The sequence below is a fragment of the Elgaria multicarinata genome, chromosome 20, assembly GCF_023053635.1.
Source record: "Elgaria multicarinata webbii isolate HBS135686 ecotype San Diego chromosome 20, rElgMul1.1.pri, whole genome shotgun sequence".
Classification (NCBI taxonomy): Eukaryota; Metazoa; Chordata; class Lepidosauria; order Squamata; family Anguidae; genus Elgaria; species Elgaria multicarinata.
This window is the reverse complement of record NC_086190.1, coordinates 11991130-12018657: the sequence shown is the minus strand read 5'-3', so window position 1 is coordinate 12018657 and position 27528 is coordinate 11991130. Positions and strand designations below refer to the sequence as shown.

Sequence of the window (27528 nt, the reverse complement as noted above, 5' to 3'; positions counted from 1 at the left end):
CTGTGCAAAGGTTTTGCACCTTTGCTCTGGTGTGTGATCTTTGTTAACATTTTTCTCCAAGTCTGTGGTAATTCTATGAAATGCTTAAAGTTACACAAGACAAGCACAGCGCAATTTACGATAGTTCACGCGGTGACCGTTGGATCACCAATTCATGATCAGTCTAGCTTAACAATATTAATTAACCCCAGTGTCCTCTTCGAAGGTGATCTACGAAATCAATGGTCAACAATGCCCTTCTGTTTTCTGCACCAGACAACAGGTCTGTCTCTGTCTACATACACCAAACTCTGAGAAACCGCTGAGAAATTCTATTATATTCAGTGGTATATCAATGTTAATGGACACAAATCTCACATCCGAAACGGCAACACTGAAGAACTTCATAAACTGCGTGACACTCTTACCGCTGTCTAAAATGGTACAATTCTCCAAGAGAAGAATTCCAAAGGGAGATTCCAGTGTGAAATTAAAATGTATCAAGGTTTGATTCTATGTGTTTAGGCTTGAATAGAGACAGGGATTTGCTGTCCCACTACAAGAGTTAATTAACCCTGGAAAGCAAGGATGGTTTTAGCTTTATCAGTTTATAAAATTATTTCTGAATTGCCTTTCGGTCCAAGAAGAACTCCAAGGCGACTTAAGATTTAAAACTTCAAAACAAATTTGGAACTTTCAAACAATGCACACAGCACAATTAAGAACATGGGATCACCAGTTACCGCTGCTGTGAACTCTCACTGTGCTTATTTTGCATATATTTCAGCTTTAATTAACAAACTATACTTTTTGAATTTCATTGCCAGTTGACGCTGTACTTTACCTTCTTTTTCTCTACACCGGCCAACTAAAGATAACACTTCCAGTGTCTGATGACGCAAGCTCTACTCCCAAAAAACCTCTTCTGCAACAATAAGGTGCCCGCATTTTAAGGTGGCACAAGACGCTCAGTTTGTTTGACAAAAGAATTTCAAAGGGGGCATCCAAGCAGGAAACTGCTGAACCTATTAAGAAATTTGATTGTATTTGTTTCGGCATGAACCTAGATCAAGGTTTTGGCTTTTCGTCCTTCTCTAGGGGCTAATTAACCTAGCAAAGCTAGGGTGGCAGTGTTATCACCAATGACCTCATGTGCATTTTAAGATTTAAATGGAATGGTCAAACTGGACTTGCATGTATATAATTTAAGTGGCACCAGGGGGGACACTGATTATACTCCCACCCACGTGCATCCAGTGAACTGTAGTCCACAAAAGCTTATGACTCCATGAATCTGCCTACGTGGGAGGCAAAAGCGGTTTTGTTTCAATTCAAGGATGAAGTCAAAGAAGGCCAGGACAGCTTCACTTCCTACCAACTTGGAAGTGGGGGCTGATGATCCAGGGTTAAAACGGATGAGAAATCAACTCCCTATGTCTGCTCTACACACAGAGAGAGGTGCACACATCAGCAATACCCGGGGTGAATCCAGATCGGATGAGCCCTGACAATAATTCAAAAAATCATTCCAGCACTTCCCCTCTCCCCCCCAATAATCCAATCCTACCCACCCACCCGGGCTTCTGAACATACAAATAGTATTTTTTTTATTTTGCAAGTCTGGCGCTAAAAAAAGGAAAGGGAAAAAAGGGTTTTTTTCCCGAATGGCTTCAACACTCATTTGCATGATTTCTTGCAAAACATGCCCCCTTTTCCCCGATTGCAATGCAGTGCGATGGCACAGTCGCAGCCCCCCAAAACACCCACCTGCCTCTCCCCTCGGACGGGTCTCGTCCTCGTCTTCCGCAGCCATGATCGCGGCCGCCTTCCCCGGCCAGATCCGCCAAGGGCCCCTCCTCCAATCGGGCGGAGCAAAACACCAAACAAAAGCTTGTTGGGGGGGGCGGTGGGGGGTAGAGAAAGAGAGAAGATTTGGGGGTTGTTGAAGTCCTTAAAGAGGCTCACGCTTAGGCGCGGGGCCGTTGCCACATGTTGCTCCCCGCCCCAAACCTTGCGTCATTGATTCTGCCTCTGGGCGCGTGCAAAGTGCGGTTCGTGTTTCACCCCGAGCCTCCCGTTCTCCGGGAAGCTGTAATGCCAGCTCTCCCACCCACACACACCCACACACACACGCACACACGTGATTTTCTTTTGAGACGTGTCTTTGTGAAAAGAAGGGTTGGAAGGAGTAGATTGCTAGATCAGTTTATACACGCATTATTTTAGTGTTTATACAGCCCACCGTTCTTGGCGTTCCCCTATGGGGAGGAAATAAAACATAGGAACATAAGAATCATAGAATAGCAGAGTTGGAAGGGGCCTAGAAGGCCATCTAGTCCAACCCCCTGCTCAATGCAGGAACCCACCCTAAAGCATCCCCGACAGATGCTTGTCCAGCTGCCTCTTGAAGGCCTCTAGTGTGGGAGAGCCCACGATTTCCCTAGAGAATTGGTTCCATTGTCGTACTGCTCTAACAGTCAGGAAGTTTTTCCTGATGTCCAGCTGGAATCTGGCTTCCTTTAACTTGAGCCTGTTATTTCATGTCCTGCACTCTGGGAGGATCGAGAAGAGATCCTGGCCCTCCAGAAGTGCCTTGCTGGATCAGACCAAGGGTCCATCTAGTCCAGCATTCTGTTCACACAGTGGCCAACCAACCATCGGTCAGGGAACAACAAAGCAGGACATGGTGCAACAGCACCCTCCCACCCATGTTCCTCAGCAACTGGTGCACACAGGCTTACTGCCTCAGATACTGGAGGTAGCACATCGCCATCAGGGCATGTAGCCATGGATAGCCTTCTCCTCCAGGAATTTATCAACCCCCCTTTTAAAGCCATCCAAATGGGTGGCCATCACTACATCTTGTGGTAGTGAGTTCCATAGTTTAACTCTGCGCTGTGTGAAGAAGTCCTTCCTTTTATTTGTCTTGGATCTCCCACCCATCAGCTTCATGGGACAACTCGGGTCCTAATATTTGGTTGCCTTCAATAAATTGATTGTGTTTTCTCAGCTTGAGATGGCTTCAAATGGGGACTGGACAAATTCATGGAGGACAAGTCTACCAATAGTGGCCAGATGACCTGGCTTTATTGACCCTCCAGGTTCAGGAGCAGTCTATCTACCTCTGAATCCCAAGGTCAGGAGAGAGCTAAGGCCTTCACGCCCCGCTTGCCAGAGACATCTGTTTTGCACACTGTGGAACAGGATGCTAAATGAGATGGGCCATCATATTTCCTTCCTTATGTTTCCATCTTTACAGATTCCCATAGTTCTGCTTAGAAGGGTGCTTGAGAGGAGCCATGAGGATGTAGGGTGACCATGCGAAAAGGAGGACAGGGCTCCTGTATCTTTAACAGTTGCATAGAAAAGGGAATTTCAGCAGGTGTCATTTGTATATATGGAGAACCTGGTGAAATTCCCTCTGCATCACAACAGTTAAAGCTGCAGGAGCTATACCAGAGTGAACAGATTTAAAAGAGGGCAGGGCTCCTGCAGCTTTAACTCTTGTGATGAAGAGGGAATTTCACCAGGTTCCCCATATATACAAATGACACCTGCAGAAATCCCCTTTTCAATACAACTGTTAAAGGTACAGGAGCCCCGTCCTCCTTTCCATAGGGTCACCAACACTCATCCACCAACACTCAATTTTAAAACAAATAATAATAATACCCCACAAGTTTCCAGTCCTGTTGAGGCAGCAACAAGCTAGGTCCTCATTGCTAGGAACTGAAGTCCCTACATTTAAATCAAAAGACAAGCACACAGTCCAGTTGAGGTAGCATTAATCCAAAATGGCAGTAGCCTATGTTCCAATTTAAATGTAAATTCAAGTTTCCAGTCCACTTGTGAAACAAGCAAGCCCCGCCCTCTCCCCCCACCAATCTACCCAATCAGGAAGAGGGATATTTATAACGGTTCCTGCGTCTATAGAGGAAGCCGAAGTCAGTCCGAGACAGGAAGTGACGCAACAACGTTTTCATGATAGCATAGACGCGCTAAGAGTGTAGAGATGCCAAAGGGTAGAGCGACCATTCTCAAAATGGCATTTTTTCTTTTTTTTTCCTTGTATGGCTTTTTTAAAAGACTTTTAAAGTGTTTTCTTCAACCAAAAATCATGCTGTTTGTGTGTATCATATATAACTCTATGGCTTTTCCACTCCTTACTTCCCATACTTATGGAGAGGCAGTTTTACCATAGACATGCCATGGCGACTCCCCCCCCCAACCTCTATTTTTAAAACAATTAAATTTTTTTTTAAAAGGGAACTGTTTTTACAAGCCTATGTTGTGCTTATCTCCACAGGACACACACACACACTATTTTATGTATTGCTCTATACTTTTATGTATACTTTTATGAGTTTATGTATAGCTCTATACTTTTCTGTCTCTATGAGTTTCACAATCAACAGGGCGACGGTGACCAAAATGGCGGCTTTCCGCGTTTACCGGAAGTAGGGCCGCTCTAGCCTTTCCCAGTCTCTATGGTCTGGGCCCACAAGTGCGCCTCAGACTTCTGCGCTGGGCCATGTAACATCTGCTGTCGCCATGGAGCCGCCCGACACGAGGTAGCTGCCGCCTTGCGCCTCGCGGGGACCCGTAGCCAGCCCGGGGGTGTGGGGTGGAGGGTGGGGCTTGTTAACTGGCCTGGCGAGTAGCGGGCAAGACTCCTCCCTCTTTCGTAGAACCACTCCTCCCTGGCTCTCGGCGTGACGTCACTGTTGCGTCGCGGCATTGCTTCTCGACGTCATCACGCCCCACTGACGTCATTTTCCATACAACTTTTGGGGTTCTGCCACACCAAAACGTTTTTAATACCTCCCTTATAGACCCTTTGCAAAGTTGGATTTCCTTTTAAATTGGCAGACACACGCCTACCCGTGCAGAGGCGCAGTTGTGGCTGCTACCTCATCAGGACTAGAAACTTAGCTTTTGATTTTCATGTAGGAATGGAGGAGTTCAACCCCTTGTCTTCCTTGAACTTATGCTTGCATTCTCTTCCCCTCCTTATTGTTTTACTATGATTTTATTAGATTGTAAGCCTATGCGTAGGCTTGCAAGATTGTAAGTCTTGCTATTTACTGTTTTACTCTGTACAGCACCATGTACATTGATGGTGCTATATAAATAAATAATAATAATAATAATATGCTGTCATCCTAATGAGACTTGAGGTTAGGGTGCGCTTGCCTGTGCAAACTCAATGCTGCAAATTGTTATTTATTTGTTGCATTTATATCCTGGCTTTCCTCCTGGGAGGAAAGGAGGCATATCTGATCCTCCTCTTCTCCATTTTATCCTCACAACAACCCTGCGAGGGAGATTAGGCGGAGAGTCAGTGACTGACCCAAAGTTGCTAAGTGAGGACTGGAACTCAGGTCTCCTAAGTCACAGTTCAGCCCTCTAACCCCAACACCACACTGGCTTTGAAGGATTACGAAGGCTCTTGCCTGTGCAAACTCAGTGTCGCAATTTGTTACTTGTTGCATTTATATCCCCCCTTTTTCCCTCCAAGGAACCCAAGGTGACTTACATGACCCTCCTCCTCTCCATTTTATCCTCATAACAACCCTGTGAGGTCGGTCAGGCTGAGCGTGATTGGCTGAAAGTCGCCCAGTGGGCTTTAAAGCCGCCTTTTTTCTTTCAAAATCTGGAGAAATGCCAAGTGCTCATCTAGAATTGGTTGCTGCTTTGAGATGACACCATTGTTGGGGTTCATGTGTGAGAAAAGCAAGCCGGCTGAATCCTTCCCTGGCTGGTAACGGATTCAATGAGGGATTGTGTGTGTGTGTGTGTGCTTGAGATAAGAGAGCAGGGAGTCATGTTCTGTGGAGGGGCAGAAACGTGGATTGGGCTCTTAGCAAGCCTCTCTCACTCACACACACACACACACACACACACACACACACACACAATCACAATCTTGCACTCTGCAAAAGCAGAGCCGGTCACCCTGACCACGAAAAGCCGACAAGGTGAGGGTAGTGCAGACAAGTCAGATAAAGACAAAGATCCGGAAGGCTCCAAGTGAACAAAATAAGCCGTTAGAGAAGCCTTCCCAATCTAGTAGCCCACTAGACTGCAATTCCCATCATGCTAGGTTGAGGGTGATGGGAGTTGTAGTGCAACACAACTGGAAGGCTGCCTTATATACTGCGCCTGGGTCTGACTCCCTGCCCTCTGATAGACTCCACCCCCTTCTGATAAGTGGAGACCCTTAAACGGCTACATCTCTGGCCTGCAGGCTATTATATTATTATTATTATTATTATTATTTTACATTTGTATACCGTCCCATAGCCGAGGCTCTCTTTTTATCTTTACATAGGATAAAAACACTTCAAAACAACATACAAACATTTTAAAATCACAAAAACGTATCGTTTAAAACCACAGAAACATACAAAAACAAATCCAGGCGAATTGCCTATTGCTAAATGCCTGGGAGAAGAGAAAAGTCTTGCCCTGGCGCCGAAAAGATAACAAGGCTAGCACTGGCAACTTTCACTTATGGTGGTGATCAGGCACAGGGGACTCTGAGGCGCCCGGTGAAGAGTGGGCTGGGCTCTCAGCGTGATCCCTGGCCCAGAGGGCACGCATGGGTTTGCATGCCTGTCCAGGGCTCCTGTATCTTTAACATATGCCTAGAAAAGGGAATATCAGCAGGTATCCTTTGTATTCTCTCTCTCTTTCTTTTCTGTCCAACTGTTGAAGATACAGGAGCCCTGTCCTCCTTTTCATATGGTCATCCTAGATAAGGCTACCCATAGCTACTAGTCCTGATGTCTCTATGCTACCCGCAGTATCAGAGGCATTACGGCTATATACACCAGTTGATTTGGAACGTGGGCAGGACGGTGTTGTTGCACTCAAGTCCTGCTTGACGATTTCCTATGGGCAACTGGTGGGCCCCTGTGTGAACAGAATGCAGGACTAGATGGACCCTTGGTCAGATCCAGCAGGGCTCTTCTAATGGTTCTTAATGGGTTCTGGTGTTGATTGCTGAGGCAAGAGGAATCTTCATGGTGGAGGTCTTTCAGCACGGCTGAACTCAGAATTGAACTCAGGTCAGGCTGGCAATTTGTCCACGGCCATCCAATGAACCTGGTAGGTTTCCCAAATCCGTATACAATATTCTCTAGTCACTGCATGGTTTTGCCTCCAGATATTCTCATTCTCTCTCTCTCTCTCTTTCTTTCTCTTTGCTGTTCTTTCTCCAGCGTTCTCCTTTCCCCTCCTGAAGAGACTCTAAACCCCCCATTGCCAAATGAGGCTGTAAGCTCTTCGCTACCAAATCTCACACCACGGCATCAAGAACTCATCCCGACTCCTTGCGGTCCTGTAAGTCCCTGAACTTCATAGATCTCTATTAATTTCAGTTGTATATATCATACATAGAGCAACGCCTGGATCTTGCTCACGCATGATGCAGTAATCACGTCTTATTCCCCTGTTTACCCTGCCTCTGTTCCTTTCGCTTTCCTCCATTTTGTTCTGTGTGTCAGTTTTAAACTGTAACCCCCTTGGGGCAGGGATCTGTCAAACCTGATCTTTCTAAACCCACGTATGTAGAATCAAACTACCAAGGCTGCCAACTCACAAGCAAGCAGCTCTCTTGCCTGCAAAATTCACAGCACGAAATCTTACGAAACAACTTGATTCTTTGCTTTTAAATGCCCCTTTCAGGAAAAGAAGCTTACAGGCCAAAGTTCTTTCCAGATACAGATGGTGCTATCCAAACTAACATACTTCAATAAAAACGATAGTAGGAAGCTGACATTTGGTTCACAGATACTCCATGATTACTTACAAAAGCCTGAAAACGCGCCTTTTTGTGTGTGTTTATCAGTTCAAAGGCCTCAGCGGGCTTCACCTCATAATAGCAGCCTGCGAGACTCCCAAGTCACATCTGTGATATAACAAATGAACACTGGAACTCTCTGTTTGCAGACTTTATCAATCCTTGCGCTGGGAAAAGAGCGATTTCCAGCGGCAGTGAGAAATATACCTCTTTGCTTTCGAAACACAAACCACGCTTGCTAGTTTATCATAAAGCTTCCGGGTGGTAATTCTTGTGTAATGATCACGGAGAAACAGCGATGGAAACAGCAGCCATTAGAAGCAAGTGAACGCCGGGTTCCATCCATGGAGTTTCAAGCTTTGGCTAGAAACAGGAAGGTCTAGAACAGGGGTACAGAGCAGGCAGCACTCCGGATGTGGAGGAACTCTTCCTGGTTCTTCTCCACATCAGCCGGCTTGGCTTGGCAGATGGCAGTGGGCCTCCAACATCTGTAGTGCAACAGGTTCTCTCCCTAGGGTGACCTTATGGAAAGGAGGACAGGGCCCCTGTATCTTTAACAGGTGCATAGAAAAGGTGTCCTTTATATGCATGCAGCCCCTGGTGAAATTCCCTCTTCATCCCAACAGTTAAAGCTGCAGGAGTATTTTACTGCTGCAAAATACTCTGGTCTTACCCGGTCGCCAGGCTGCTCAGAGAACCTATATCTGCACTCCAATTACAGATCAAGCCATGGTCGGAACTGTCCTCCCCGGTCAAGATCTATTTCTGCGTCACCATCCTCTCGCTGCTGAGTGTCCTCGGATTAACCATCGAGAACCTCGTCCTGCAAAAAGATGAAAACTTCACCGTCTCGCTCATTCAGTTCATTGGAGTGGGTAAGGGATATCTAAACCATCACTCCAGCAAAAGGCCCGGTCTCACGGCAGGTGGGAAGAAGGCCTGTATTCAACCAGGTTGGGGAAGGGAATGTGCTCGGTGCATGGAAACGCTTATTGTATTTATTGATTGCATCTGTGGGGCCTCAGGGTCTCCCAGGCTCACGCAAACAGCCTGAGTATGTGAGCTAGCCTTCCCCCGCCAAGGGCTCTTGTGATGACCCCCACCGTATACTGCTCCTTAATTTCTCTTCTGAATCAAAGGACCCATCCCTGTGACACGCCCCCCCCCCTCTCGTACGGGAGAAGGCGATCCTGCACGTAGCCAGGACCCAAACCATGTAGGGCTTTAAAGGTGATAACCAACACTTTATACTTTGCCCAGAAACTAATTGGCAGCCAGTGAGGAGATTTTAAGACTGGTGTGATGTGGTCACCCCTAGATGTACCGGTGACCAACCTGGCTGCCATGTTTTGAACTAGTTGAAGTTCCCGGACTAGGCACAAAGGTAGCCCCATGTAGAGCGCATTGCAGAAGTCGAGCCTCGAAGTTACCAGAGCATGCACTAACGTCTTTAGGTCTTCCGATCTAAAGATGCACGTAGTTCCTCCTTATCTCTATCCAGTACTCTCTCTTGTCAGGTCCCTCAACAATCCAATATATCCACACACATCCAGTATATCAGCCAACTCCTCCCATTCTTCCAGCCAACTAATCCAGTCATTCCTCACAACTGGCCAATCAGCACTCACGTTTCATCCTGGCCTCACACTCCCCCCCCTCCCTCGTCCCTTCCTTTAAACTTAAACCCAGTGAATACATCCTGGCATAGATACCTGCTTTAACTTTTTCACCTTCTTTTCACCTTTTAAATACTTATGTTAATAAATGCATAAACAGCAAGATCTTTCAGGACAGTTATAATGCCCTGCAGATACGTTGGACTGCAACTCCCATCGATACCAGTCCGACTCATCTGGAGGGCACCGGGTTGGGGAAGGTTGCTAGGAACGGTTCCATTTCTCGGCCCGCCCCCAAACAATGAGCAATGCCGTGTACAGCCAGCAGGGGGCATCCCTAGCTCAACCATTTCCTTAGTAGCCGCCAAAGGGGGTGTGGTCCCAACACGTGGGCACTTCCGCTAGTAAACTGAACGGATTTCCTCTTCGGGCCTGTTCAGACGACACGCTAAACCGTGGTTTGGCCCCAAACCCTTTTGCAGCAAATGATTATATTTATTTATCGCGTTTAAACCGTGGTTATGTAGCCACCATGGTTAGGAATGGTTCACGCGACACACTAAGCCATAATGTTTAGCTCAAAATGCTTAACCACGGTGGCTTAGCATGTCGCCTAAACAGGGTCTTCTAGCGTAAGGCATATATAGGGCTTTAACTATAGAGTCTGGGGTCTACAAGGCAGTACCCATGGGTGTCTGTGTGCCCACAGAGACCTCTCTGGGCAAATGCCCAGCTCTGCTCTTCCTGATTTTAATTTTATTTAAGTTTTTTTTTTAAAAAAAAAATTAACTGGGAGGTTGGCATGCTGCCACATGAAGTTGTGCCATCCAGCAACATCTTTATTTGGGTTCAGAAGAGTATTTGGGGGGGGGGGGGTTTGGAGCTCAGACTCCCACCTCTGTTTTTATCATTAGTTTCTTCTTACCTAAATTGCTTTTCTTTTTGTCTCACCTGTTCTGGGAAATGAGTGCTTCTAGATGAGCACTTGGCATGAGTGCTTTGAGTCCAGTTATGCCAACCCTGGCATAAGGTTGCCCTGTGTGGCAACCTTTCAAGTATTTGAAGAGTGCTATCACGTCCATCCAAACTTCTTGTGTCTGATGGAAACTGTAGAGGGGTGGGGACTGATTTTTAGGGTGAGGAACATCTGAGATGCTCTGATCTAGTTCTCTTCTAATGCTACTGTTGATTTGGTACCCTAATCAACAGACCCTACTGCGTGCATGTGGCTGTGTGCAAAGATTTTGGGTGTTCGTGTGCCAAAGAGATGGCTGCTTGTTTGACATAGTGAGCTCAGAAGGTAAAGACAGTTTAGAAGGGGAGCTGTGGTTGTCAAGTTGAAAAGTATGGTTCTTTCAAGGTACGGCCGTGGAGAAATTTTAAACATTTTAGCCCTTGCCCAGTGACAGAGTAGCAAGCTAGCTCAATAACCATGGTTTAAGGTGTCATCTGAACAGGCCCATTGTCTGTAATTTTAAAGAAAACTCAGCAAAACAGCGCCTGCATTGCCTGCAGAAGGTCTCCGATTCAATCCCTGGCCTCACCAATTAAAAGAGGGTCAGGTAGGAAGTGATGGGGAGGGGGGGAAGTCCCCTGCTTAAGATTTGGGGAGCCACTGTGAGTCAGAGTAAGCAATATCGGGTAACATCAGGGGTCCCCAGCCTATTCGGACCTCTGGCCACATTTGGAGTTTGAGAAACCCTTGTGGGCGCCTCCACAAAATGGCTCCCATGGCAGATGTGGCCAGCCACATCATGGCTGATGTGGAGGCCTGGCTAGTCAAAAGAGGAATGGGGAAACAGAAAAGTTAGAGGTTGGGAAAGAGAGGGAGAGAAAGAGCCAGGCTAGAGGCTAGGAGAGGGAGAAACAGTGAGTTAAAGAGCTGGAGGAGTAATGAGGCTAGAGGCTGGGATGGAGGAAGAAATAGCAAGGCAAAGGGGCAGTGGGAAGAGACAGAGCAAGGCTAGAAGTGGGGAGAAAGAAGACTGCCCTAATATTTCCCAAGGTTTTTCTTCAAACAGTATTTTTGAAAGGGCGGGCAGGGAGGGGAGAGCTTTGTGGGCACAGCTGGAGGTCCCGGCAGGCACGATGGCACCCGCGAGCACCACGTTGGGGACCCTTGGGGCTAGGTAGACAAATCATCTGACCTGACCTTTGGCAGCCTCCCATGTTCACTGGAGCATAAGCAGCTGCGGACTAACAGTAGGGCCTTCTTAGTGGTGGCACCTGAGCTCCCAGAAATGTCCATCAGACGCCCTATTCTTTCCCTTTTCAGGGGCGGGTCAAAACTGATGCATTTCGCCGTATTTGAGGCAAGCACATCCTTCCCCCTGTTGCTGTCTTAACAGCGCTGCTGGTTCCATTTATTGTCTTGTCTGTTTCCAGGCATTTTGTCTTGAGCCTCCTGAACGTGGAGGAGACGTAACAGAGGTTTCTTTATGGAGTGCGCCATCACGAGGTCCTTGCAAGGCGGAAAGGCAGACTGTCGATGACAGTTAGACAGAATGATAAAAAATGAACACGTAGATAAATTACCTCTTCTGCAACTGGCGTCAGAGGCCAGGACCAAGGGCCTGCGGCCATAGCAACAGACAATTGAACGAGACAAGACTAAGTTAGGTGCACCAATGTGATCTGTCTCAGATAACGGCATATTTATTGCTTAAAGCTACAAGCCACAACAAAGGCCATGCACGCTAGAACAACTATACTCCTGCCCCAATTTAATTCAGATGGGCATGTTTAGACTGGAGAAAAGAAGATTGAGAGGAGACATGAGGACACTCTTCAAATCCTTAAAAGGTTGTCACGCAGAGGAGGGCCAGGATCTCTTCTCGATCCTCCCAGAGTGCAGGACACGGAATAACGGGCTGAAGTTAAAGGAAGCCAGATTCCGGCTGGACATCAGGAAAAGCTTCCTGACTGTTAGAGCAGTATGACAATGGAATCAGTTGCCTGGTGAGGTTGTGGGCTCTCCCACCCTAGAGGCCTTCAAGAGGCAGCTGGACAACCGTCTGTCAGGGATGCTTTAGGGTGGATTCCTGCATTGAGCAGGGGGTTGGACTCGATGGCCTTGTAGGCCCCTTCCAACTCTGCTGTTCTATGATTCTGTGATTCTATGACTGGCTCAAAGTCCCCCAGTGGGTTTCCACGGCCGAGTGGGGGACTAGAACCCGGCTCTCCCGACTCCCAGTCCGACACTCTAGCCACCACACCACACTGGCTCTAGGAAGCCCCCAAGCAGGGCTTGAGCATAAAGGCCCCCCTCTGCTCGTGTTCTCCAGCAACTCAAAACAGCTCTCCCTCCAAATGTGGGCTGGTGTTTTTTGCAAACAGTCTTTAAGCCAGGAATAGCTTTCTAGCTTACCGGCTTGTTGTTACAAGGATGGATGAGCAGAGGGCGGGACGTTCTTTCCCTCCTGAACCTTGGAGATAAAGGAATGCCATAATTCTCACTAAACTTTAAATATAATAAAACTGAAGACATACCTCACTGGACGTCAGTATTAAGCTTCCCATCCAGCCCGGGAGGTTTTCATCCCCCACGCGGACGGCTACTGATGGATTTCTCTCTCTCTCTCTCTCTCTCGGCAGTCTTCTGCATCTACTATGTGAGCCGGGGGATCCTGCAAGAGAACCACCAAGAGCTCATAGTGTTTGTGTTCTCCGTCTCGCTGGTCATGCTGCGCTCCATCGTCAACTTCACAGTGCTGTCCGCCAAGCAGAAGCCAAAGTTGCTGGTGAGACTCCAGTTGTCGGCTCTTTGACTCGAACCCAAACCCCGAGAGAGCCTGTTATATATTGCACAAATCCGTCACGCACATTGCCTGGGTAGCCCAGGGCAGGGTCGTGGGGGGAGAGGGGATTATATCGATCCCTCTTTTTCACTGAACGCCATCAACGTAGGTGGCGTTTTGCAGCGTAACGTCAACGAAGCAGAGAGATTCCTGCCCCGAGGAAGTGACACGGTAGATTTTGACAGACAGCAGGGAAGAAAGTTGCAGTTAAACCTCAAAAAAAAAACCCAAGATTATGGCAACCGGCTTGATTGATAACTGGCAAATAGAGGGAGAAAACGTGGAGGCAGTGACAGACTTTGTATTTCTGGGCGCAAAGATTACTGCAGACGCTGACTGCAGCCAGGAAATCAGAAGATGTTGACTTCTTGGGAGGAGAGCAATGACAAATCTCGATAAAATAGTTAAGAGCAGAGACACCACACTGACAACAAAGGTCTGCATAGTTAAAGCCATGGTACTCCCCGTAGTAACCTATGGCTGCGAGAGCTGGACCATAAGGAAAGCTGAGCGAAGGAAGAGAGATGCTTTTGAACTGGGGTGTTGGAGGAAAATTCTGAGAGCGCCTTGGACTGCAAGAAGATCAAACCAGTCCATACTCCAGGAAATAAAGCCAGACTGCTCACTTGAGGGAATGGTATTAAAGGCAAAACTGAAGTACTTTGGCCACATAATGAGAAGACAGGATACCCTGGAGAAGAGGCTGATGCTAGGGAAAGTGGAAGGCAAAAGGAAGAGGGGCTGACCAAGGGCAAGATGGATGGATGATATTCTGGAGGTGACAGACTTGACCTTGGGGGAGCTAGGGGTGGCGACGGCCGACAGAAAGCTCTGGCGTGGGCTGGTCCATGAAGTCACGAAGAGTCGGAAGCGACTGAACGAATAAACAACAACAAGGGAAGAAAGGGGAAATGAACGCAAGGGTAATACACACACACACAGATGAGATAGCTGTCCTCCACTTCAAATTAACCAGGGATGATGACCGTCACAGGGAAACCCAAAAAGAGCCAGTGTGGTGTAGTGGCTAAAGTGTCGGACAGGGAGTCAGGAGATCCGGATTCTAGTCCCCGCTTGGCCATGGAAACCCACTGGGTGACTTTGGGCCAGTCACGGACTCTCAGCCCAACCCACCTCACAGGGTTGTTGTTGTGAGGATAAAATGGAGGGGAGGAGGAGGGTTATGTATGCCGCCTTGGGTTAATTGGAGGAAAAAGGCAGGATATAAATTCAATTAATTAATTAATAGGGCTGGATTTCCCCGTGCCAGCCATCTCTAGTTAATGTGAGATGGAAGAGAGCAGTCTCATAACTATATATGAGTGTGTGTGTGTGTTTCTGTTGCTCAAAATCCAGGAACTTTCGGTTGTTTTTTCTTAAAATTGCCATTTACACAAATTGTAGCCTGTCTCCGTAATTTATGCAAATTGCAGCCATGGTATGCCTAATTGGCACAAATTGTGCCTGCGATTTGCGCAAAATTGAGTTGATTGCAGATGCAATTTGTGCAAACTCCCCAAATTACAGATGGAATGTGTGTGAATGACACAAATTGCAATCACAGTTTGCATATGTGGAGTAAATTGGCGTAAATGGTGATGTTAAGACACCGAAAATACATAATGTGATACAGGTCAAGCTGGAGTCCTGGGGGGTGGGGTCAAGCTGCTGAAAGCTTGGCGAACTTCACCCTCTGGACAGATTCCTCTGATGTCCTTAACGTTATCAAATTCAAATTTAATAGTAATCCTTCTCCTCTTCATCTAACCAAGATGAAGCCTAATAATGTATACACCATATGTACAAACATAACCATGGTTTCCTCGTAAGAGAATATACCGACGCATGCCTTAGCCCCACCCCCGTTCCTTACATGCCCCTGGGGATGTCTTAGGATGCAATCCCATTATGCACTTACCTGGGAGTAAGTCCCATTGAACTGAATGGGACTTCTTCTGAGTAGTTTCGTATAGAGTTGCACCATAGAGCTTGCACATTTGCAGCTTGGAACAACCCGCCGTTTACTGTTTACATCTGACTGTGGGAAACGGTGGTTTGTTTAAACCACAAGCAGTGAAACCAGGAATGGAAACCACAGTTTGATCTCGGTTGGTTATAACTAACTGTGGCTTGTATAAACAACAGATCCCAACAGATGTACCGGGAAGTCCACCGGGGAAGAGCCTTCACTGTGGTGGCCCCCCTCCTATAATTCCCTACCTCTGGAGGTCAGGCAGTCGCCAACTTTGTATTCCTTTCAACGCCTCCTGAAAATGTCATTCCAGGAAGACTTTCCTTAATGAGCAGCCACGGTTCACTTTTCATTTTGCTTCTTTTAAAAATCTGTTTTAATGTGTTTTATTCTGTTTTTATTTTATCTTGTACACCGCTCCGGAATTTTGAATGGGGAGCGGTATATAAATATTGTAAATACATAAATAAATAAGCTGTAGTTGCAAACCGCAATTTCCTCCCCTTGTGGCGGGTAAGCTTTGCCAGAACATTTTATCATAACGAGAAAACATTATTTCCTGTTATGTCTCAATCGGGACAATATCTGTTTCTGCCCCATTCGTTTCATGACCTCTAGCTAGGCCAATAGCATTCCTAGAAATCATAGGCTAAATTTTGTTGTTGTTAATAACACAAAGCATACTTTGATAATAATAGACAACAAACATTGAAAGAAATCTCCATCATCCCATAAGTCTTCCAGCAAGGCAGAATTGCAGTGTCTGACTTTGCACCAGACTGAGGTCGGGAAGTTCCCTGCAACCCTGGGATAGAAATCCAGACCGATACTTCTACATCGGTTCTAATGAACCACCACCCTCAAGTCTTAAGAAGATGGCCACCACTGTTGGCAGGAGGATGCATAACAAGTTTGGGCTGGGCCAGGAGGTTGAAAAGGTTTATTTTGCTCACTCAGTCACTTCATGGTTAAAGCCATGGTTTAAGGTGTCTTCTGAACACAGCCAGTGTGACTGACGGAGGTGGATCAACCGTGGCATGGGCGGGATGGGAAGGGTGGTCCATTCTGACCGTTTGGTTCCCCGCCCACCCCCAGGCTCGCTTCGTCCTGATCCTTTTGGTTGGTGCCTTCGACGTGATCTGCGCCGTCGTCCTGATCCAGAGCGATAGCATGATGGCCTTCCGGGTGGGCGGAGCCTTGCAGAGCCTCCAGGCCCAGTACTTCATGCTGAATCTCTGCTTTTCCATGCTGACCTTCGACCTCCAAGCTCAGGTAGGCCGAAGCCCGAACCAAATCACTGTCTGGATATGATGCCTATTTTCCCCATCCCTCTCTAACTATGTCAACCACTTGAGTATTATCCAGTATTATCACTGCTTGGAGTAGAATGAGGCTTAAGCGAAATGAACGAAGCTTAAGTGAGTTGCGACTAACCTAAGTCCCGTTCATTTCAATAGGTCTACTCTAAGTAGGGCTAACGTTAGAGTCAACCGATTGATCGAACAATGGAATGACTAAGTTTATAAGACCTGCTAATATTATTTTTATTAAGTTTCATTGACTGCCTTTCTACAGACAAGGAATACTCACGGCGACGCACGCAAAGCTAGGAAACCCACGAAAATAAGGGAAATGAAACGTTTTGTTAAACATGTTCACAGTGGTATCGTCTGTGTGTGTTTTTGGAGTTCAGAATGTCCTTCCCTTTATTTCTGACATCCAGGCTGTGAGTGCAGTTGGTTACGTGGCCAAGATGGTCCTACCTATGCACAAGGAATCAGCGCACTTGAGGGGGGGAGCCCCAAAGTTTGCAGAACTACCCCCCCCAAAAGAAAACTTGAGGGGGAAAACCGTGTGGATGTGTGTTGAGGGGGAGGGCACGTTAGTGGCCACAAATGCTGGGTGACGGAAGGTATGTGTGTTGGAATATCAGGGAGTGGGGAACGGAATGGAATAGGCTGAAAGAGGATGTGGCCGGCTACCTGGGACCCTGAACAGGAGTGCTCCACGGTGCCACGTTTTGTGTTCCTTCTATCAAAGCCCCTGGAATCATTCATGAAATGATTAACTTTGTGAAGAAGGAAGACAGTTGATTAATTTTCCATGAACCATACCTGGGCAACCAGGATGATCAGGGGTCTGGAAACAAAGCCCTATGAAGAGAGACTGAAAGAACTGGGCATGTTTAGCCTGGAGAAGATAAGATTGAGGGGAGACATGAGAGCACTCTTCAAAGACTTGAAAGGTTGTCCCACGGAGGAGGGCCAGGATCTCTTCTCGATATAAATAAATAAATAAATAAATAAATAAATAAATGGCTCCAGTTACAGGAAGCCAGATTCCAGCTGGACATCAGGAAAAACTTCCTGACTGTTAGAGCAGTGCGACGGTGGAATCAGCTACCTTAGGGAGGTTGTGGGCTCTCCCACACTAGAGGCCTTCAAGAGGCAGCTGGACAAGCATCTGTCGGGGATGCTTTAGGGTGGATTCCTGCACTGAGCAGGGGGTTGGACTCGATGGCCTTGTAGGCCCCTTCCAACTCTGCTATTCTATGATTCTAAGCACGAAGCAAGATGTCTCCCACCTGGGGCCTCTCTGACTTCCATCTTCTGCCTTCCAGCTCTGCTTGTGTGTTCTGCTGCTCACCACCATCCGGGAGATCTCAGTGCTGCACAGCGTCTTCTTGGCTGTTGGGATTCTTTGGGCTGTCCTAAAAGTCACATGCGGCATCACGGCGGTGAGTGTCTCCGAAGAGACAGTTGTGCCCCAAAGGGCATTTCCAAGGGCCGGGGACACTTCCCCTTAAAACCTCTGCCCTTGTTCCACCTGCGTGGAGAAGGGGCTGCCCCAGCTTTGCCTCCAATGGAACCTCTTCCCTGCCTCTGCCCCTGTTCTACCTGGGTGGAGAAGGGGCTCCCTAGATTGCCCCGCCCAGTACAGAAGAACTTAAGACCCCTGCTGGATCAGACCAAGGGTCCATCTAGTCCAGCACTCTGTTCACACAGTGGCCAGCCGTCTGTCAACCAGGGACCCGCAAGCAGGACATGGATGCAACAGCACCTTCCCACCCATGTTCCCCAGCAACTGGTATGCATAGGCTTATTGCCTCTGATACTGGATGGGGCTCTCCTAGTTCTGCCCCCTGTATTCTCCCCTATGAACCTGCCCGTGCTCTGAGATCTTTTGGGGAGGCCTTTCTCTCAGTCCCACCAACATCCCAGGCGCACCTGATGGGTACATGGGACAGGGCCTTCTCGGTGGCTGCTCCAAGGCTTTGGAACTCCCTTCCCAGGGAAGCTAGTCTGGCTCCCTCTGTGCTACACTTTCGGAGGCAGGCAAAAACCTTTTTGTTTCAGCAGGCTTTGGGAGCTACTCTGGACCTGTGTTTAATGTATTGGATCCCCCCCACCCTTTTAAGCTGTTACAGTTTACATTTTTAACGTGTTTTTAATTTTACTGTAGGTTTATTTCTATTTTAACTTTTGTAAGTTTATATTTATATGTTTTAATTGTACGTGTTTTAATTTTGTAAACCGCCTTGAGTCTCAGTACTGGGAAAAAGGCGGGATAATAATAATAATAATAATAATAAGGTAACTAGGATAACGCTTGGGAGAGTGACTTTAAAGAGAAGCCAGAAGTATATGGCTAAAATATATGAGGTGCCCTTTGCCACGACACAGGCTCTGAACACCAGACCTGGCCGCGGCTACTCCCTGCTCAAGCCAAGTACCACCGCTTGATACGCCTGAGGCAAGGGATAAAACCCACCTTCCTCCAAACTAGGTGGAGAAAGGGGTTTAAATGGAGAAGGATTTTTAATATATATAATAATGCGCTGTGAGTTATATCTGCTGAGGTGAATGGTTGTCAGAGTGGGTGTTAAATGTGTAAACTTAAGATGATAAATGCCAAACAGACACGTGGGATTTTTGTGGTAGTTAAAAACAAAATAATTTAAATTTATTTTTAAAAGTTCACAAGCTTTGTTTCAAATAAAACCTTTAAAACCTTTTTGAAACCTTTCATCCAATCCTTTCACTCATTCACATACACGCTTTTCTTTCTCTCACACAATCACTCTTGAGCTTTCTTTATTATCTGTATTGATTAATATACATCAACTATGTGCATGCCACACTCCAAAGACACCACTCTCTACCCTGAACCTCCAATTTCCCAGAACTTAAGTACCCTAAACACAGAGAGCACTAAAGACTCTAAGAATACCTAAAACGTCCCCCACAATCCCCTCTGTCCTTCCCTTATATATCCTCCTCCCCCCTGCTAAGATGTTCAATCTCCACCCACTCAGGCCAACATCCTAAAACCCACAGACTTTCAAACTGCAGACATACATTTGGGAACTGACTTGTGGGGTGTAACGCCACACCCTTCTGTGAAATGGCTCCGCTGATCCAATCCCTGACTCTGCAGTTACTCAGCGTGGCTTTGTGCTCTCTTTCCCCAGATCCTAAAAGAGTTAAAACCTCTAGCCTGGATTTTCCTGACTCAGAATTTACCTGAAGTGGCTTACCTCGCCTACCTGCTCTACACAGTAAGTCTTGCCAAGGGCCTTGTTGACTTAGCGAGAAGGGCAGAGAGAATTCTTCCATCCTCGGGGCACTGCCCAAGCCAGGGGAAGCTGGTGGCTCTGATTTTGGTGGAACTGTGAATCCATTCTGGGTTTCGGTCAGAACCATCCAGAACTCTAAAGGAGCTATCCGAAAAGCTGAACCCTATCCCCAAAATAGGTCCAGCACCTTGGATAGCTCCATTAAGAGTTTTGACTGGTTCTGACTAAAATCCACTGGTATCTGGCTGCCCACTGTTGGAAACAAGACACTGGGCTAAATAGACAGATGGTCTGATTCCGCAGAACTGTTAATATTCTTTGATTTTAACAAGCCAAAGTGTCAGGCTGTGCACACATTTGGGCGCTTTTAAAAAACAAACCTTATTTTGTTAAGGGGGTGCTTCTGGATCCGTCGCTCCAAATGACAGCCCAGATGGATGCGACGGCCAGGAGTGCCTACTATCAGCTTTGGCTGATACGCCAGCTGCACCCCTTCTTAGAGTCAGAAGACCTAAAGACAGTTGTGCACGCGCTGGTAACCTCAAGGCTTGACTTCTGCAATGCGCTCTACACAGGGCTACCATTGTATCTAGTTCGGAAACTTCAGCTACCGTATTTCTTCGATTCTAAGACACATTTTTTTCCCTAAAGTAACAGCTCTAAAAATTGGGGGCGCCTTAGATTCGATGGCGCCTTAGAATCGAAGAAATACGGTAATTACATTTGTCGAGTCTGCAGCGGGACAGGCGGGGAAAGAGCGTAGGGGTTGAAGAGCGAGCGAGAGAGAAGCGAGTGGAGAGAGGCAACGTCTCGGAGCATCTTAAACGTTGCCGCCGGGAGCCGGCTGGGAGGGACCCCAGCTCCGGCAGGCCAGCAAGCTTCCAAAGAGCTCGGCCTCGCCTCTGTTAAGGAGATGGGAAGCGGAAGAATCACCTGAGCAGCGCTGGTTGGGCTCGCCCGCCCACCCCCTCCCATCCGTGTGAATGGTGCAGACCAGCTTTTGAATGCATGTGTGGCTGTCCGTTCCCAGGCAGGGGACGATTGATTCCTGCTTCCCATTCATGTAACCTGCCTCTATGCGTGTGCGTGTGCGCGCGCGCGCGTGTCTGTGTCTCGCTCGCTCCCTGTTCCTCTCCCCCTCCGCTGCGTGTATGTACCGTAAAATTGCTTTGCTGGCTGATTGGAGAAATTTATTTTTTCTTCGAATCAAAGCTTTTTTCCCCTGTTGGTGGCACTGAAATTAGTGTGCGCCTTAGATTCGATGGCGTCTTACAATCGAAGAAATACGGTAGTTCAAAATATGGCAGCCAGGTTGGTCACCAGTACACCTAGGGGTGACCACATTACACCAACATCAAAATCATTCCACTGGCTGCCAATTAGTTTCCGGGCAAAGTACAAAGTGTTGGTCATTACCTTTAAAGCCCTACATGGTTTGGGTCCAGGTTACCTGCGGGATCGCCTTCTCCCGTACAATCCGCCCCGCACACTCAGGTCCTCTGGGGTGAACTTACTCCAGTCAGCTAAAACTAGGCTGACATCAGTTTCCCTGAGGACCTTTTCTTCTGTCGCCCCCGGATTGTGGAACGGCCTGCTGGAGGAGATTCGTAAAATTAACTCTCTGTGTGATTTTAAGGCAGCTTTAAAGACTAGCCTTTTCCAGTAGGCCTATCCAGATCAATGTTAAATCATGAATTTTTAAGATGTGTTGATTCCTGTTCTAATGTTGTTCCCCGCCTCGATCCAAAGGGAGAGGCGGGTAAGAAATAAATTTATTATTATTTATTATTATTATTTTAAATGCAGGGAATTGTCACATAAAGCAGCTTAACGTAATTTGAATGATGGAGCACAACCTAGTGAAAATGAGTCAGATTTCATATGTACTGAAATTTGCGGGACTCTAGTTCGCGGTGGTGACTAGGACTCGGTCCTGAGCCCTGGCTTTCAATGGAATGTAGTTGTGTAGCTGGATTGTACCCTAAGAAATCACACATTGGCTAGGTTCAGAAAACAAATCAGCTATAGCTAGCATTCACTTGCCCTTTCTCCCACCATGAGCAAATCCGCTTTCATCTTATCTAAACCATTGTGTACAAACTTGGGGAAACTGTGGCTTGTTATAACTTCAGTTAGAACTGAAGTTAGAACAAGCCCGGATCAAAGTGTGGTTTCAGATCATGGCTTGTTAACTTTGGTTAGAACAAACCACAGTTTCCCAACTCCCTACATGACAGGAAACTGTGGTTTGTTCCGAAGTGAAAGTAGATGCTTTACCGTTCCTCCCCTTCTGCACAAAGGAAGACAGGGGGCACAGAGAAGACCACAGCTCCTTCCTGGTCACCTTAAAACATGGCTTTGGTGATCATCTGAACTGGGCCAGAGAGACATCAAATTTAATGTCAAACCAAAATAAGAGGGCTAGTTATAAATCTGGCCACAAGCCTTGTTGAAATAAAAGACTCCTTTGATTCAAATGTGCGGGAGATAAATGTGCCACAGCTGCCTGGCTGTGTCTCTTGTGCATTTCTGATGTCTTTCAGTTGCCTTTGAAGGCGTTAACGTTAAACGTTCTCATAAAATTCCAGGACTGTGGATTTCATTCCATGCCAAACTCTCCCACGTACCGGCCCTTGCCAGACATCCACAGCTAGGGGTCAGATCATCCCAAGGGGCTTCTGTGAAGAAGCCGCAAGTCCCCCATGTCAGAGTGCCCTGGAATTTTTCTGCTGGGCAAGGCGAAAGCAGAGAAAATCCAGACACAACAATCCCTTTCTTTTTGTTTTTAATGCATTGCAGAGATGGTGCTCAAGCAGCTATCATCACATATCAGGAGGAGGAGAGTAGACACATTCCAGGAATAAGGGGGTTCTGCTCCGACAGAAGGGACGTAGCACAGTCTTTCACCCGTAAATAGTTTCTGCAAAAAGCATGAAAACCGGGAGAGTCCTCCTGAATGGGCTAGGTGGGTTTCACTTCCCTGACAGTCCCATATCTTCAGTCAGCTCCTTCAAACTTTAGAAAGAGATCCCCAAGCGGGATTTCGATGTCTCAAGGCAGAGTGGCAACAAGGCAGAGGGACTCCAGAGGGATTCTTATTTTAATAAGAATCTGGCCGGCGAGATCACATTACGCCAGTCCTTTTACAACTTCATTGGCTGCCAGTCCAGGTCCGGGCCCAATTCAAAGTGCTGGTATTGACATTTAAAGCCCTAAACGGTTTGGGGCCAGGTTATCTGAAGGAACGCCTCCTCCCATATGTACCTACCCGGACCTTAAGATCATCTACAGGGGGCCTTCTCCGTGAGCCCCTGCCAAAGGAAGTGAGGCAGGTGGCTACTAGGAGGAGGGCTTTCTCCGCTGTGGCACCCCGGTTGTGGAACGAGCTCCCCAGAGAGGTCCGCTTGGCGCCTACACTGTACTGCTTTCGTCGCCAGCTGAAGACCTTTTTATTCACTCAGTATTTTAACACTTAATTTTAACTTAAATTTAAATTTTACTGTTTTAACTCTGTATTTTAATCCTATATCAACTTTGCTGTGTGGTTTTATCCTGGTTGCGCTTTTTATACTGTATTTCGTAATTGTGTTTTAAACTGTTGGGTGTTTTACTGTGGTTTTAATTTTTGTGAACCGCCCAGAGAGCTTCGGCTATTGGGCGGTATAAAAATGTAATAAATAAATAAATAAATAAATAAATAATCCCAGCACCTGTCAGCTCCTCCAAAAGGCTTAGAAGTTCACAAAGGAGCCGGGCACCACGGGAGAGGTCACGTCGGCCGGGAGTGGGTGTGCAAGACAAGAAGGTCTTGTCTTGCAGAGACAAGGTGCAGAGAGGTCAAGGGCTTACAGTCGTGGTTCTCAGGGAAAGCAAGAGGAGACAGACAATATCCTCACAACCACTTGGTGGGGTAGGCTAGACTCCGGAAGAGGGACCGCTTCTTGGCTAAGTGGGGATTTGAGCCTGGTCTCCGCGGATCTTGTCCAAGCCTACACCACCCTAGCAAGAGAGTCATCTCCGCATGGCATTATCAAGCTGCGCTCTGGAGCCTTTTCTGGATTATCCGTTTATACACACGTTGTGAAGAATCATAGAATAGTCGAGTTGGAAGGGGCCTATAAGGCCATCAAGTCCAACCCCCTGCTCAATGCAGGAATCCACCTTAAAGCATATCTGACAGATGGTTGTCCAGCTGCCTCTTGTGTAGGAGAGCCCACAACCTCCCTAGGTAACTGGTTCCATTGTCGTCCTGCTCTAACAGTCAGGAAGTTTTTCCTGATGTCCAGCTGGAATCTGACTTCCTTTATCTTGAGCCCGTTATTCCGTGTCCTGCACTCTGGGAGGATCGAGAAGAGATCCTGGCCCTCCTCTGTGGGACAACCTTTTAAGTATTTGCAGAGTGCTCTCATGTCTCCCCTCAATCTTCTCTTCTCCAGGCTAAACATGCCCAGTTCTTTCAGTCTCTCTTCATAGGGCTTTGTTTCCAGACCCCTGATCATCCTGGTTGCCCTGGCTGTGTACGTCCCACCTGGCTGTGTATGTCCCACCATATCCCTGAATCAAGCGTAGCTTCTTTTGCAGGCACATCACGTATCCCCCAGTCTACTGCAGGTCTCAGTTGGGTACACTGGAGAACACCAGTTCCTCCCATTCTGCCACCATTATGAACTTCCCTGCCAAATGTGGCTTTTTCTCCCCAGGTCATCGAAGAGTGGGGCCAAGGGAACTCCTACGCGCTAGAAGCTGCTGTCATCACCTGCTCCTGCATCTCCGTGATGATCAAAAGCGTGCTCTTCTGGGCTTTGTTCCATGTCTACCGCAGCTTTGGGCAGGGGCTGAGAGAAAGGAGTGAGTATTTGAAGCAACTGAGGCAGCGGATACCAGGTAGCAATGCTACCAGCAAAAAAACTGGCGCCATCAAAAAGCAGGATGGCCCATAGAAAAGCCCCACAGGGCCAATGCGTCTGGCTGTGCAAAGCCAGAGGCGCCCAAACACAGCAGACCACAGCAGGACACGGAATAAGGGGCTGGCTTCCTTTAACTTGAGCCCGTTTTTCCGTGTCCTGCACTCTGGGAGGATCGAGAAGAGATCTTGGCCCTCCTCTGTGTGACAACCTTTCAAGTGTTTGAAGAGTGCTATCGTGTCTCCCCTCAATCTTCTCTTCCCCAGGCTAAACATGCCCAGTTCTTTCAGCCTCTCTTCATAGGGCTTTGTTTCCAGACCCCTGATCATCCTGGTTGCCCTCCTCTGGACACGCTCCAGCTTGTCTGCGTCCTTCTTGAATTGTGGAGCCCAGAACTGGATGCAATACTCTAGATGAGGCCTAACCAGGGCCGAATAGAGAGGAACCAGTACCTCACGGGATTTGGAAGCTCTACTTCTATTAATGCAGCCCAAAATAGCATTTGCCTTTCTTGCAGCCACATTGCACTGTTGGCTCATATTCAGCTTGTGATCTACAACAATTCCAAGATCCTTCTCGTTTGTAGTATTGCTGAGCCAAGTATCCCCTATCTTGTAACTGTGCATTTGGTTTCTATTTCCTAGATGTAGAACTTGGCATTTATTCCTATTAAATTTCATTCTGTCGTTTCCTCCGTCTCCTTTCTGTGCAGTGTTTTCTTCCTATGGAAGGATCGAGTCGTGACGTGGTTCTCCCTTCGCCAGGCCTGCAGCGGTGCTCTTATAGAGTGAAAACGTCTTCGGGGAGTCCCGAACTTCCCGTTTACGTGGGAAAGAGAGGCCGAAGAGCAAATATCAGCCAGAGAGGCTCAGCTACAAAGGTCAACCAGGACACGTCCACACGACCTTCCACGCTTCAGGCTCGTAGCCGGGGCTGTCTCTGGATGCAGCCAGCAGCTCCATCTTGAAACCTCGTCGAATTCCCGACCTAATCACACCATTCCCGTTTTAAATAACATTGGTGCCGCATCATCTGTTATCATGCTGTGACGCCCTCTAGGCGTGGCGTGTGTTGCAAGTGGGTGCCGCCGCTCGTGATCAATTTTCTGCTTTCTCTCCCTTCTCCGTAAGCCTGCATGTAGATTAGTTCAGCTTGGGCGTTTTGCCCTTGGTAGGCCCGGACAACAGTGGCACCCGGTCAACTTGAGATTCGGCAGCCTGGCTCAGGACTGGGAGCCCTCTTTTGTGATTTTACATGGCCAAACGCTCCATCTTTGTGCAACCAGGAGCCGTCGTTCTTTCCCCCATCTCCCTCTCACTCAGAAAATAAAGGGTATCTGTTTTAAGATGCCACCCCCTAGACAGTACCTTGCGTTCAGATTCAGGTCTCCTGCTTAGAACTGTAAAAGGCCGAGCTGGGTGGACACATCTGTCCATCTCTTTGGTTGCAACTCTGAATTTGCCTGGCGTTAAAACACAGATGGCTTTGTTCAGTTTGAAACACTAATCAAACTGCATAGGGTCTTTCTCCTGCAACCACCTTCCAGAGGCCCAGAGGCCCTACACAGCTACTGAAGTACCAGACAGCGTGCACGGAGGGGTGCGGGCACTGGGCTGCAGCAGTACTAGATACCTTCAAGTTTGCAGGATGAGTTTTCACTCATCTTTCGCCATTGATTCTGATCCTGTTTCTTTGGTAGAGAGGGTGTCCAGGAATACCTAGCCGGTTTTGCTCCATCGTTCACTTCTGGGATGTCGGGGGTCAGCGGTGGAGACACCCAAGACAGCAGCTTGTGCCTCAAGGGTGGCTCTCTCACGAGAAATGAACAGTGAGGACAGGGGGAAATGCTATCCCTGGAGGTTAGATGGAGAGAAGCTGCCCGCCCACCCGCCCTGAGCCAGCTCCAGAATTTTGGGAGCACTTCTGTCAAGATCTATCAGAACATTAGACCAGAAAGTGTTTTGGACTTCAACTCCCAGCATTCCTGTCCATTGACCATGCTGGCAAGGCTTTCTGGGGTTGAAATCTCAAGCACCTGGAGGTCTTCCTTCTGCCCACCCCTGCCTGAGACAACAACAGCTAGAGAAGGATGGGGTGAGTGGATTCAGAGCTCGCTTAATCCCCCTCTGCTCCCGACACTCAACTCTGCAATACAGTGGAGAGAAAGCTCCTCTTGTGAGGGCTACACAAAAAACTGATGACCTTGATCTTGCTGGTGTCTGTTGGGTTGGTGGTCCTTCACCCAGCTGTAAATCCTGGTCCTTCCCCGCAAGCCAGTCTACCTCTGGTACGGGACATGTGGTCATGTTTGTTCCCCCTCTTTTCTGGAAAAGGCAAATGGCTTAGGCTGCTTAACCATGGAGGACTGTTTGGCATCATTCCGTAGCACAAAACCACTTCTGCTTCTGATCTGCATAGCAAAGCTGCATTAGTAAAACAGCCCAACTTACCCCATGGAAGCATAGGCTGTATTTTTGCCCCTGCATATGGAAATATGAGTCGGGGCGTCACTCTTCTGTGAGCCCCAGTACGCCGCCAGTCACTCAGACGACGTCTCCAGCTCCCACCGACTAAAGCTACAGCGAGTTGCTTGTGTCTGTGTATTAGCATGGCTGATTTCTTGCTAAATCCAAATAACTTTTCTTACGTTAGAAAAATCCTCAGCCTCCAAAGCTGACCTCACAAATTTTAATATCTTTTTTTTTTTGTTTTGGTCCTGTTCTTTCAAAATAACCAAGTCCCAGCTATGTGAGTGTCTTAACCGAAGTACTGTTTCACAGCAGAGTTTTTGTTTTTGGAAAAAAAGAAATGTTTAATACTGTAATTTTAAAGCGTTAATTTGTTAAGAGGTTTGTTACTGGCCTTGTATTTTTCAATAAA

The 27528-nt window shown here is 47.5% G+C and overlaps 2 protein-coding genes across 3 annotated transcripts in view; one reads left to right on the top strand and one right to left on the bottom strand.

Annotated features, from left to right (window-relative positions):
- SLC35E2B (solute carrier family 35 member E2B) overlaps positions 1 to 8484 on the bottom strand; it is a 27625-nt gene extending 19141 nt beyond the window's left edge. The window contains exon 1 of one of the 2 annotated variants that reach the window (XM_063145532.1): positions 8457 to 8484. The gene's annotated coding sequence lies outside the window, so the exon portion shown is untranslated. Of the gene's footprint in view, positions 1 to 1746; positions 1844 to 8456 lie in introns of those variants that run through there. The other variant, XM_063145531.1, reaches the window with a different exon arrangement.
- LOC134411647 (uncharacterized) lies at positions 4479 to 27528 on the top strand. The gene is made up of 9 exons (XM_063145535.1): positions 4479 to 4550; positions 7203 to 7323; positions 8505 to 8658; positions 12994 to 13139; positions 16264 to 16440; positions 17789 to 17905; positions 19640 to 19726; positions 24445 to 24592; positions 25361 to 27528. Exons 1-9 carry the CDS (start codon positions 4531 to 4533, stop codon positions 25390 to 25392), a joined length of 1002 nt encoding a protein of 333 aa, XP_063001605.1. The 5' UTR covers positions 4479 to 4530; the 3' UTR covers positions 25393 to 27528.

What these genes read in the sequence shown, in the direction of transcription:
- LOC134411647 (XM_063145535.1), top strand. Translation starts at nt 4,531, where the DNA reads ATGGAGCCGCCCGACACGAG. An exon ending in ATGGAGCCGCCCGACACGAG is followed by an intron (nt 4,551 to 7,202) that starts GTAGCTGCCGCC and finishes TTCTTTCTCCAG; the next exon opens with CGTTCTCCTTTCCCCTCCTG. An exon ending in GCAGGGGCTGAGAGAAAGGA is followed by an intron (nt 24,593 to 25,360) that starts GTGAGTATTTGA and finishes CTTTCTGTGCAG; the next exon opens with TGTTTTCTTCCTATGGAAGG.